Here is a 13,462-nt window from a genome sequence, read left to right on the forward strand (position 1 = left end):
TTCTCTTGTTTTGGCTAGTTTAGTTTTATTCGAACAAGTAAAAATTTCATAATAAAATATATATTATTTTATCTTCAGTGATATAAGCTTTTGAAAAAATGTCAGAAAAAAATAGTGAAATAAATTCCAATTCCGAGAGGCAGGGATGTTCACACTATGCTCGAAAATGCATGTTTGTGGTGAGTTTATCATCAGACTTGTTTAGAAAGTATTGCCTGGCTATTAATGCAAGATTGGGATTAATATTATTATAGAAATATTTTCAACTTTTCTGACTCAGTCAGTCAGTGTTTGGTCTGAAATGGTACAAAGGTATTAATGTAAATTTATAACAAAATGCTGACAAAAATAACTTTTATGCACTAAAACCTGAGTACTACATCTGTCCTTAATGAAAAAAGCATCACAACGAACTGCCCCAAATCAAATTTGATCACAGGTTGCACTTGTGTAACCAAAGAAATCCTGAAATACTGTTCATTTTTGATAAGCTCATCCAAATTACGGACACTACGGAACATGGACATTACGGACCAGATTTAGGGACACTACGGACCAGATTTAGGGACATTACGGACCAGATATAGGGACATTATGGACCATCTTTGGAATCTTACGGACCATGATTTAAACATATTTTTTTTTAAATTATTCACTCTAAGTTTTTAATTTGTTAATAAATACTTGAATATGAGTGCTCAGTATGACGTTATATCTTCCATAAAACTGTGAAAAATCCCGTGAAGTTCGAATAGATCACTGGTTCAATATAAAATCTTGTGAAAAAGCAACAGAAGAAATATTTTCCAAAACAGTTTATTTCCCAAAATAAATCGAGCAGAAATATTTTCCAAAACAGTTTATTTACCAAAATAAATCGAGCACATATAAGAACATATCAGTGTTTACATTAATCACGAATAAACAGCACTTGTCACCAAAGCCACCATTCATATTTAAACAGGCCCATATAGTCTCGCACATTCTTTTTCGAAAATTTGTCGTAATTTGAAATCTATGTTAGTTATATGTTTACCAAGTTCATCATCCAATCTTATGAGAAAACTGTAACATACCTGGACTTCCATAGACTCCTCTGGCCGAGCTTCATCATTACACGTGATGCACGTGAATTCTAACTCGGTACCATCCAGGTTCGCGGCATCATACTGGGCAATGGTTATACCTGTACCACAGCGTAGATGCTGCCAACGTTCACATAATATGTCGCATTCCACGGCTTGGTGGTTTGCATAAACACCTCTAGAACAGTGGATACAACGAGCGCAAGGCATACTTATAGATATAATAATTATTCAGTTTTGTGGCAGAGGAAATTGTGAGGATGTAAACCTCAACTCTTGCTTTAAATTAAATAAACGATGTGTGTTTGTTGCAATTCTTGCAAACTGATGTTTAAAACTGGCAATTTCTGTTGCCTTAATTAGTGTTAATTAGTTATAATTGTACCTGTAATTATCGGCGGTATATTACAAAAGTAACAAACATTACACTGACGACCTTTAATTGGCAATCGTAAAAGTGTGAAAACCCATTGTAACGGCGCACTTTCACTGAACCTTTCAATTAAAACAGATGAAACGGAAAACAAACAAATATGACGATTCAAAGTTTATTTCAGAAAGCAATCGATCACATATGGAAACATTAATATTCACATTTACAATTATAAGATAAACACATATTTTGTTCATTATTATTCAAATCATTATAATACTTTATTAAAAATACATTGATGTTTAACATTGGAATTTCATGGGATTTTTCGGTTACATTAAAGATAATTGTCATACTGAGCACTAATATTCAAGTATTTATTAACAAATTTAAGACCAATGAGTGAATAAATTAAAAAAAACAAATGTTTAAAAACATTATAAATGATGGTCCTTAAGTTTCTGAAGATGGTCTGTAATGTCCCTAAATCTGGTCCGTAGTGTCCCTAAATCTGGTCCGTAATGTCTGGTCCGTAATGTCCATGGTCCGTAGTGTCCGTGACCTGCTCATCCCATGACCTATACAATGATATACAACACTGACACCATTATGCCAGACGTGAATTCTGCCGGCAGTAGGTAAACTCTAAGCTCTCCCAACGAAATCTACCACTCTTGAAAAAAAAAAAACCCAATATTTTTGCCTTTTAAATTCCTTCTAATGCACCAGTCAATTGTAACCACAGCCCCCCATGGTCCAGGGATATACCAGGAATAGCCAGGGAAATTAGCCATGTTTTTACCTTTCAGGTGGCCCCGCAGTGCCGGGGTGAATGCGGTAGACTTGTCTTTGCGCAATATATAGCGGGGAATAGGCCTTACCTAGGGTCCCCTGGGTGCAGGGGCATTTGGCGGGGATTTTACCATCAGTTCTTCCTCGCAGGCAGGGGATTTTAATCGAGATTGGCTGGACCCAAAGTTAAAGTCCCCACTATTCCCTGGACCTGGGTGGGCCGTGGTTACAATTGACTGGTGCATAAAACCCTCAAATTTCTATCAACCATGCCACATAATCTGTCAGTCTAAAGAAAATGCTGCAATAAGCAACTTGTCAGCCAAGATTGTTTTTTAGTTATGGCATTAAAGACTGGCGTCCAACTAGTCAGCCTTCTTTGTTAATCTTATGGACATATTATTATGCTTTCAAAACATTTAAAAATAACATTTCCAAAGTGTTATTTATTATCTTGAATGCATTAAATTTTACGGCATTTGAGTGTGAAAATTAATATGTATATGTTTACACAATTCTGCAGTCGTCTGCACTTACACTCTGCACTAGACCGGTTTGGGAGTTTAGATTTATCAGCTCCTCTACTAAAACAAGCTTTAGTGTTGATTTAATATTAAATTCCAGCAAAATTAATTTAATCAATCAAGTTGAATTGTTTCAATTTCTTAAAATAAATAAACAACAGTATTGTTCAATAACCTTTAAAAGAAAAAAACAAAAACACACAGACATTTGTTTCTCTACCGTACATGAAATGGGCATTTCTTTACTTGTATATATATATATATATATATATATGCTTTTACATATTTGTATCCGTTGGTATCTTTTTGTATGAAATACTGTATGTAGCGAAAACATGTTTTATTAAGATATTTAAAGGTGAGATTTTAGGGTATGGTATGATAAACACTAAAAGAGGTACATCCACACGTACTGTCCCAGCTGTACATGAGTTGAATTATACAATTGATATCCCTAGCTTTTTTCAAATCATCTCATTTAAAAATCAAATGATACACACTCTTGAGAAAATAACTGTGCAATATTTCTTCATGTTTTAATGTTATTAAGAATAAAAGAAATTCATAGCAATTATTTTTACAAAACACTGATTCCTGATCCGTCTGAAATATGTAGATTGTACATTAACTTCATGAAAAATTTCCACAAATACTCATTTATGTGGGTACATTCTTAGAAATATGAAAACAAACTTGTAAAATCAGAGCAACAGTGTTGCAAAAAATATTTTATGCTGTCTTGCCATTTGGGCATAAAGTTGTATATAAATTTGTCAAAATTCTTGGCAGACCTTGAATGCTGTATATTCTCAAATAATTGTTGTTTGGCACACTATGGGAATTGGAAAAAAAACATGTAAAACTAAGTCCATATTTATTGAATTTGTTCATACTTGATTGCAATTAACATAAAATACACGAATAAAAATGCACCAGCGAAACTTTGGACTCAATTTTCTCACAAATGACTTTGCCGACTTTGTACCCTTTCCTACAGGCGCTGTCACATATTAAGATGAAAATGTCTGTCAGAATGGTTTTGATATTACTCGCTGATTTATCCTGTTATGTCGTTAATCTGTGCAAAATGGTTATAAAAAGGCTTAAAACGTTAGGTTTGCCTTGTTAACACATAACTAGCTGCATAGTGAAGCAAAAACAAATGTTAACTGTTACATATTTATGATTTCAGTCGCCCTGCTGCAAGAAGTTCTACCCGTGTAGAATATGTCATGATGAGACTGAGAAGCATGAGATTGACCGTACAGCAGTACAGCAGATCAAGTGTATACAGTGCTCTCTCATCCAGCAGGTTTGTGTTATCTTTAATCAATTTTGATTTTATGAAAAGCATTCTTAAAACCTTTATCACTTTCACTTTTTCACATATTTATTATATATATATAATTCATTTTATGTATAGGATTATTTTAATATATTATCGAGGTATGTTGCCAAACCATTTAATGGTACCAGGGTATGTTGCAAAACCAGCCTGAAATTTCAATGGTATGTTGCACAACCAGCCGGACATTTCAATGGTATGTTGCACAGCCAGCCGGACATTTCAATGGTATGTTGCACAGCCAGCCGGACATTTCAATGGTATGTTGCACAACCAGCCGGACATTTCAATGGTATGTTGCACAACCAGCCGGACATTTCAATGGTATGTTGCACAGCCAGCCGGACATTTCAATGGTATGTTGCACAGCCAGCCGGACATTTCAACGGCATGTTGCACAACCAGCCTGAAATTTCAACAGTATGTTGCACAACCAGCTTGACATTTCAGTGGTATGTTGCAGGTCCAGAGGACTTGTGAGGGTTGCAGCATTGTGTTTGGGAAGTACTACTGCAGCAAGTGTAACCTGTTTGATGATGAGGACAAGGGCCAGTTTCACTGTGACAAGTGTGGACTGTGCAGGTATGCTCACCCTTCTGGCAGGATGTTGAAAATTTGTTTACCTGATCATTTTTGGACATAAAAACTAGTGAACTGGTTATAGTGTTACTTTATCAATATCATTAATAGCTTTCTCACTTGTTAGTTTATTTATAGTCCTAATCCTTTTATTCAACACATATACCCAGTATTATACAATTATACATGCATGCTTGTTATACATTATGATAAGAAGCTTTTCCAGGTGAAGAATTATTACTAATTAAATTTTCAAGCTAAACAACAAATTTCTAGGTATTTGATGAAAAGGCAACACACTTATGTTTCTTTTTTGATTATTTTATCATACATTAGATAACTTTAAGACAAGCGCTATCACAACATGACATGTGCTGACACTAGATGTTGAGTTTTGACTTCCACAAGTGTTAAAAGCCTGTTAAAAATCAATTGTAAGTCCAATTTTCCTTTTGTGATTTTATGAATATTTTAACATGTTTATTCAGTCAACTTCACCTGCTTGCTAATGTTTCATATTTTTTATGTTATATTTTTTATGTTATAGAGGCAGTTTTCAGTAATGGATATTTTATATCAAGGATAAAAAGCCACACATATCAGTGAAGCTTTGTGTGCACCCTTAGTCATTAAGCTGGTGTGGTTTATTACAGCAGTGGTGTTTTTATCCCTATATCTGTACTTCCCATGATTGCAGGGTTGGTGGGAAGAGCAAATTCTTCCATTGCGACAAATGTGGCATGTGTCTCTCCACCAAACTTAGGGGAAAACACAAGGTGAGGAGTAGTTGGTACCAGTTTGTCATCTTAATTGTGAGAACAGCCATAAACAGGTATCAGAGCTGAGGCAATATGAATCATCCATGAAACTATTTCCAGTACCGGTTGAAAGGAGACACTGACATCTCAACCTTTAGAACAGGCAGTGCTGGCATCAGACATCATCACATCTGCCTGTCTTTCAATCTATCCGGTTTGTGTCTGGTCCATTCTTTTTCATTCATGGTCAATTTTTAAAATTATTTGGCAGAAATGACCATCAAAGCATGAGGTTGTGTTGCGCAAGACCTGTGTACCTACCTTCAAGGTCACAGCAACCTTCTAAACTGAGAATGTGTTGCCATATAAGCCTTACTGTTAATAGTTTGTATCCCGTCCATATCTTTCTTATTCATGGTCGGATCTTAAAATTATTTGTCAGAAGTGACCAACAAACGTCTCACCCTTAAGACTGATGTCACTACCTTCAAGGTCAAGGTCACAGCAACCGTCTGAACTTAAAATGTTTGCTATATAAGGCTTATTTTGATGGTCCATATTATTGTCTTACAAGTTCAGATTTTAATATTATCTGGCATTCTGACACATGGGGGGTGGGGGGGGGGGGCTATTAATCACATTCTGTTATAGCTCTAGTTGTAACATTTATAATATGCATGTCTTCACCTAATTAAAAATAAAGGCAGGTAGGCCAAAAAGGTATAAAGAAAAGGACATACATGGCAGTTTCTTTGTTCTCATTTATGCATGATCATATTTCGGTTTCTTCATTCATAATGTCTTCTATGAGTGTAACCAGTCTTTTATGAGAGTGGTAACCAGTCTTATATGAGAGTGGTAACCAGTCTTTTGTAAGAGTGGTAACCAGTCTTATATGAGAGTGGTAACCAGTCTTTTGTGAGAGTGGTAACCAGTCTTATATGAGAGTGGTAACCAGTCTTATATGAGAGTGGTAACCAGTCTTTTATGAGTGTGGTAAACAGTATTCTATGACAGTGGTAACCAGTCTTCTATGACAGTGGTAACCAGTCTTCTATGACAGTGGTAACCAGTCTTATATGACAGTGGTAACCAGTCTTCTATGACAGTGGTAACCAGTCTTCTATGACAGTGGTAACCAGTCTTTTGTGAGAGTGGTAACCAGTCTTCTATGACAGTGGTAACCATTCTTATATGAGAGTGGTAACCAGTCTTCTATGAGTGTGGTAAACAGTCTTCTATGACAGTGGTAACCAGTCTTCTATGCCAGTGGTAACCAGTCTTATATGAGAGTGGTAACCAGTCTTCTATGAGTGTGGTAAGCAGTCTTCTATGACAGTGGTAACCAGTCTTCTATGACAGTGGTAACCAGTCTTCTTTGAGAGTGGTAACCAGTCTTCTTTGAGAGTGGTAACCAGTAGATAGAGGTCATACCTTGCAATATGAAGCATTTAGATAAATTACAATATTTCAATTGATGCATGATTTTTAATGAAAGCTTACCTTATAAAAATGGTAAAAACAGATTTTTTAACATAACACATGCTTCATGTTTGTTGTGTATGATTTCAGTAACGAGTGTTGTTTGTTGTTGGTGCAGTAAATTTTACATTATGCTTCACCATCAGTCATATTCATTGAGGCTAACCATGTATTTATGATATTTCAGTGTATAGAGGATAGTTCTCGCCGTAATTGTGCGGTCTGCCTAGAAGATCTACACACATCCCGTATTGATGCCCACATCCCACCATGTGGCCACCTCATTCACAGGTAATGCTGGCAGGAACCACCTTGATCAACACGAGTATCTGCTTAAAAAAAACATACTAATATATGTAAGACCAAAAGTAATTTCTGAGCATTAGTCTTTACGGGAGATTTTGAAATAATTACTGTTAGTCAGAAATGGTTCCCATTTGCAGGCATATGGCATAAATCATAACTTATGATGATAGGGGAAAACCCAAATGACAGATCTATAATAAAAAAAATATCTTAATGTAATTGTAAAATGTATAGTAAGTTTTGGATATTAAAGGCTTGTTTTAAATGATGTATGTTGTTGTTTCAGAGAATGTCTTACACAATGTCTGAAAACAGGGTGAGTTTCTCCACTTCCTTTAATTATACATAATATATAATTATATCATACTGATTTTAAATTAACCTGCCCGAAAATGATGACTTCAGAACTAACTTTGCACTCTCCTTATGAGGCCCATTAATCCTATTTTGTTGACTTTTTTACGAAGCATATTACCAACTGCAAGCGGTCTTAATGTTGTTAATATTATATTGTTGTTTTTTTGGGGGGGGGGATGGGTTACCAGTCTCAACAGTTTTGGATCATTAACTTGTGAACACGTAGGCCCAAGGACCCCAAAATTAGAGGGGAGGTTGGTCATGACCAGCAAATGAACAATCTTGATTTTATGGTCAGTGGGTCAAAGGTCAAGGTGATGTTCTTGAGCTGAAAGTCTGTTTCTGATCAATAAATGACAAAGGCTTGGGCCCAGAGACCTCAAACTTGGTAAGCAGGTTGGTCATGACAGCAGATGAATGCTAACAATTTTGAGGTCAGTTGGTCAAAGGTCAAGGTTGTGGTGACCTTCAGCTGAAATATTTTTTAATATCAATAACTGAAGAAATCTCAGGATTAGGGACTTCAAACTTGGTAGGCAGGTTGTACATGACCAGAAGATAAAGCCTATTGATTGAAGGGTTTGTCAATCAAAGCTCAAGGTGAAATTAAGGATAAAATTTGTTCCTGTCCAATTGCTGAAGAATGCTCACTTCCGTGGACCTCAAACTTGGTATTCAGATAAGCCCTAAAGATTTTGAGGTCAGTGAATTAAAGGTTAAGGTCAACAACTGATAAATGCTTGAGCCTAGGAATCTCATACTTGGTAGGCAGTTTAACTACCAGCATAACCTGTGTTGATATTGGATACCAGAATTTCAGGGTAAACATGTTACAGCCATTTGCATACTAGTACATCATTCAATTAAAAGTTATCCAAGGTAGTTACAATATTCATTCTCTTTAATATAAAATTAAATTTGTTCCATACCATATATTCTATTCTATGTTTTTATTTAAAAAAATGAGTCCTGGCAATAATTTCTGTAACATTTTTTTTAAATGTTCACATACATGCATCTTCAATAATGCCAAACAGTCTCATTCAAAAGTATAACCGACATGAGTTGACATCCACTCAATCTTTCAGTGACTTTCCATCTTCATGTTAATCCTTAGCTCTTTAATAATGTTAGGGATCAATATTTTCAAACTTCATGGGAAGGTTTTCAGTTTTATCTTTAACAAGGGCACCATTAAGAATCTTTTCTGCGAATTTTTTACAACCTCAAGAATCTGTATTTCATTCATCGAAATTGCAATTGTTAAAACAAACCGTACTACTTTTCTCCCCCACCAGAATCTACTTCTGCCCGACATGTGCACAGAGCCTGTTTGACATGAAGGAAGCATGGCGCAACCTGGACGAGGATATTGCCAACACTCCCATGCCGGAGGAGTATCGCAACATGCACGTTGGAATTCTGTGTCGCGACTGCCATAAGGTGAGCAAGAGCTGATAAATCATTTGAAGAATTTTAAATAGTATAGAATTTTAGTATAGAAAAAATAGAAAATATATTTTTGCAATGACTGTGACTGGCAAGTCGTTTAATAGTTTCCAATTTCAAATCTATTGGAATTTTGGCTAAATTAATACCTGTTCTGCAGCAATTTTAATGGTTGTAATTAGGAATGAATAAATAAAAAACTGCTAGTTGGTATTTTAAGGCATTGGCATTTCTTTTCTATGACAGGAAAGCAGTGTGTTGTTTCATGTGATCGGCCTGAAGTGTTCGGAGTGTGGCTCATACAACACATGTCGCAGTGCAGACCCGGAGAATGGTGCCCAGGGAGATGCACCTGCTGCCGAAAACCAGGCAGAAGCAATTGCTGCCGAGAACCAGGCAGAAGGCAACTCAAACAACACGGAACAAAACCAGGGGCTGTCTCAAGACAATAATGCTACTGACAATAAAGAGTAGAAACATTGTTAAAGTAGAAAAGAAGTACGTTAATTTAACATAGATGAAAGATGCTAGACGTTTATGTAAGACTCAAATCAAGGCCCCTCAAATGTAGCCAATTTTTTCCTTAACTGACCAGCCCCTGAAATATCACTGTGGTAATCTGCTATGCCGGTTTATGTACATGCTGCGGGACTAAGGTGTCAGTTGACTGAAACAGGAGAAACCTTGATCAATAGATCAAAAATGGGTTTTAAATTAGTTGAGTCAGGTCTTACCATGATGAAGTGTCAACACTAAAAAACACCAAACGAGCTTTACACGAAGTGTACAAACCTATATTTATTTACTTTTATTCTGAACTTGATTAAGCTTGAAAACCTGTAACCATATCAGTATCTTTAATTTGTTTTGATCAGTTTTATCAGAAAAATAAAGTAGGGACCACTGCCCCCATCCCTCTGCTGGACAAATTTAAGGTACGGAATACAATCTTGGCCACATTTGTGAGATTAATCTTGGTTTTGGGGCTGGGCCCAGATCTGAGTCGAACATACATGAAAAAAAGCATTCTATTTTCCATGCTAAGAACACTATGGTGGGTCTGATATGCCAAATCATGTTTACGTGAGTTTTGTTAATACCAAGTATCAAATATTCAATCCCCATGCAGAGTTAAAGGGTTAAGACCTCTGTTGAAATGATATCAAAGCCTATTATAGCCATTGCAACATACTTCTTAGTATTTTAATGCAAAAACCCAACTCCACAAATGTACAGCATTCTGAAATTTATCCTTTTCATTCCTGATTTACAGAATAATACTTATCTTTATCATCCCAGCCAGCAACATTAAGCAATTCATGATCTCATTTTGGGAAAACACATTTCATAAGCAAATTGTCATGTACTTTTTTTTTAAGCTTCAGTGTTGCACCACAAAGGAGCATTTTTATTAACTAGCGGAGGCCAAAAAAAACTGAATTCCTGTCAGATTGATAGAAGGAGTGGATGGATGAATATGTAGGCTATTCCCAGTATTGACACCATTTTTGTGTCTGTTGAGTGTTCAGGTATACATGAATGTTCAGCCCAAGAACATGAACTGTTGAGATTATGATTGAAAATAGGTGTGCAGAAAAGTGTTTTCTACAAGAATGTAAAATTGTCGAATCAAAACCCCTTTTAAAGTTTATATTCTTCTTGATTTCTTAAATATGATCATTTTACTGCTTGATTTATTTACTATTATGAGCAATTTTACCTGTATCATGGATATTTTTATAGAAGTTCACATGTTATGTTAGTTTTATAGTTAGGATGTAGAATGTGATATATATATTATCTATGTAGGCCCATATAAATGATTCAGAATCATGTGCCATTACCAGCTAGACTGATCATCAAAATGGAAGGAAACTTAAAATGTTGTTATATTGTCTTTAAATCAGATTGGATATGATCGGTGATGAGATGTCATATCATGCACAATTTTATTCAACAAGTCAAGGTAATTTGATAGTAACGGAGACTTCGAGTAGCTTGCTAACTTAGTCCATTGATAAGTTGAATAAAATTGTGTATTTTATGACAATTATTGAGAGAAAGAAATGTATAGAACCCCCAAGAGCTAAATACCACTGAGCCATTACATTTTACGCTCCAATGAGATGTAGAAATGTAATTTCTGATGGAGAATTGAATCACATCTGATCAGTTCTATTTAAAAAAAAAAAGATAAATATATTGACATGAAATCAATTAAAGATGACAACAAAAACAGTAAAATACCAACGGAATTTGCTTTCTTTTACATCATGAATCACACTTGTGTTGATGATGTCAATAATACATGTCAATCCAGGTGTTTCAAGGAAATTTGGAAATCACACTCATTTGATTTCATTTCTATATTATAAAGTCTGTTGAAATGATATCATACAAAGAAAAAGAAAATAATATGATGTATGAATTGCAGAAATATAAGTCATTAAGCAATTCATATTTCCAATTAATTTTACAAATATGTGGAATGATATCACTTGAAGACCAAATGCAACATTACACATGTGTAATTCAAAATTATTTGTAATGGTTATGTTCAACCGGAATTGGGCAGTTATGCGGTGATGAATTATTTTTTGCAGTGTATTTTCAGTAAGTGTCAACAAGACAATGTCTAGAGAATTTCTAATGTAGTGTACAGAAGGCTCGTACAAAGTACAGAATGTAAATTTGTTGCTTTAGTTAATTGCTTGTTCATATTGTCTTCCATATTGTGAGTATTGTAATAAAAAACTAGTTTTCATTTGTATTTTACCAACATTTGAAGTGTTATTATGAATAGTAAAATTTGTTTTGTCCGGTGAATTCTGTCTGTTTAATAAGTTCACTTTTCTTGTGTGCAATGTACGTTTATTATGTCTTCAGTCATGCTAGTAGAGGTTTAGACTGGGTCTGTCAGAAGCATGGCCTTCTTCTTTGGCTTCAGTCATGCCAAAAGTACTTGAGCTAGATACTGTTGAAAGCATGGCCTTGTTCTATGACTCATGCCAAAAGTGGCTAAGAAGGAGTCTGACTAAGCAGTGCCAAAGTTTGCTCAGACTGAGTCTGCAGGCCTAGTTATATCACTTTAGTCACCTTTTTAAACATAATTTTAGATTATCTGAGCATTTTAGCTTGACTTTTCGAAGAATAAGGAGAGCTATACTACTCACCCTAGCGTTTGCGTAAGACCTTGGTTAAGGTTTTACAAGTAATGTTTCACCAAAACTTTGCAATCCTTAAACTTCAACGCGGCAGAATAGTCGAGTGCCCTGTAGCTGTGACAGCTCGTGTTCATTTTATTTAATTATTTTTATAATTATTTTTTATGCTGAAGGACATAATTTGTCATGTCTTTTATAGATGGCATTATCTCAAAGATATAAGAACTAGATCTTTTATCCCAAGAGTAATTTATTTTTAATGTCTGTATACTTGAGAGATTGGCTGTCACTTGTACGTAACTTGGATAATTCTTGGATTGTTTCTTTTGTCTGGTATAAACATATATATGATTTGATTGGTTAATAGTCATAATTGGACAACTATTGGCCAATCAAATCACATTTCAACTGACATTGACCAAACCAAAGAATTAACAAGTTTTATGCAATTAACTGCTGTATTAGTTTAATCATATTTGATAACTTTCATAACAATTGGGTTGGGCCACAAGATTTAAACAACATTAGAAAACAGCCCTCCACATCATTTTGGCTATGGATGTTTGCATTGAGGTGACACATAAATTATAATTTAATAAATCCGTCTAACATGCGACTGAAATCTCCTGTTGATTGTTGTACTAAAGTTGTGTTCAATGCCATCTTTTTAAAGGTAAAATATTAGCTTGTGTTTTATGTATATGTATTTTTTTAATTCTATGTTTAGTTTCTGTTTTTGTACAGGACTATCCGCTCATAATATGGATGTCCTTTCCCTTTACACCCAAAATATATAATACTTCAGTCAAGTCTTCTTATATCAAACATCCCGGGAAATTCCATGTTTGATATATCCAGAGTTTGTTTTATCCGTATCTATTGATCACTTCAATCATTTAAGATGTTTTTGTATCAAAATTAGTTTTAAAATGTTTTAGGATCTGTAGTTGTGTTGTATTTTGTTGATGCCTTTGATGTATTTCAGCAAATAAATCTTAATGATTGTTTTTATTGCTTTTCCCTTTATTTCTAATATTTTTATAATATTTAAACCCAGAATAGTGTGTCACTCATCCATGTCTGAGCCAATCCTGACAACATGGGCATGATTTGATAACACTTGGTGAGGATCGCAGTAAACACCATTGTTTGAGTGTATAGTATTTAAGTATACATTTTAAAATTATAATTTTTCATAAAATGAAAGCATCCTTTACTTGTATGCAGGGCGGATCAGTCAGAGTTAAC

At 34.9% G+C, this 13,462-nt stretch overlaps 1 protein-coding gene across 1 annotated transcript; it reads left to right on the forward strand.

Annotated features, from left to right (window-relative positions):
* Nucleotides 1-14: 14 nt before the first annotated feature.
* On the forward strand, nt 15-13,213 carry LOC128214343 (RING finger and CHY zinc finger domain-containing protein 1-like). The gene is made up of 8 exons (XM_052920764.1): nt 15-179; nt 3,967-4,086; nt 4,583-4,701; nt 5,396-5,474; nt 7,126-7,229; nt 7,531-7,560; nt 8,900-9,044; nt 9,297-13,213. The coding sequence occupies exons 1-8, from the start codon at nt 99-101 to the stop codon at nt 9,522-9,524; spliced, it is 906 nt and encodes a 301-aa protein (XP_052776724.1). The 5' UTR covers nt 15-98; the 3' UTR covers nt 9,525-13,213.
* Nucleotides 13,214-13,462: the final 249 nt, after the last annotated feature.

Source organism: Mya arenaria, chromosome 13 (assembly GCF_026914265.1).
Source record: "Mya arenaria isolate MELC-2E11 chromosome 13, ASM2691426v1".
NCBI lineage: Eukaryota > Metazoa > Mollusca > Bivalvia > Myida > Myidae > Mya > Mya arenaria.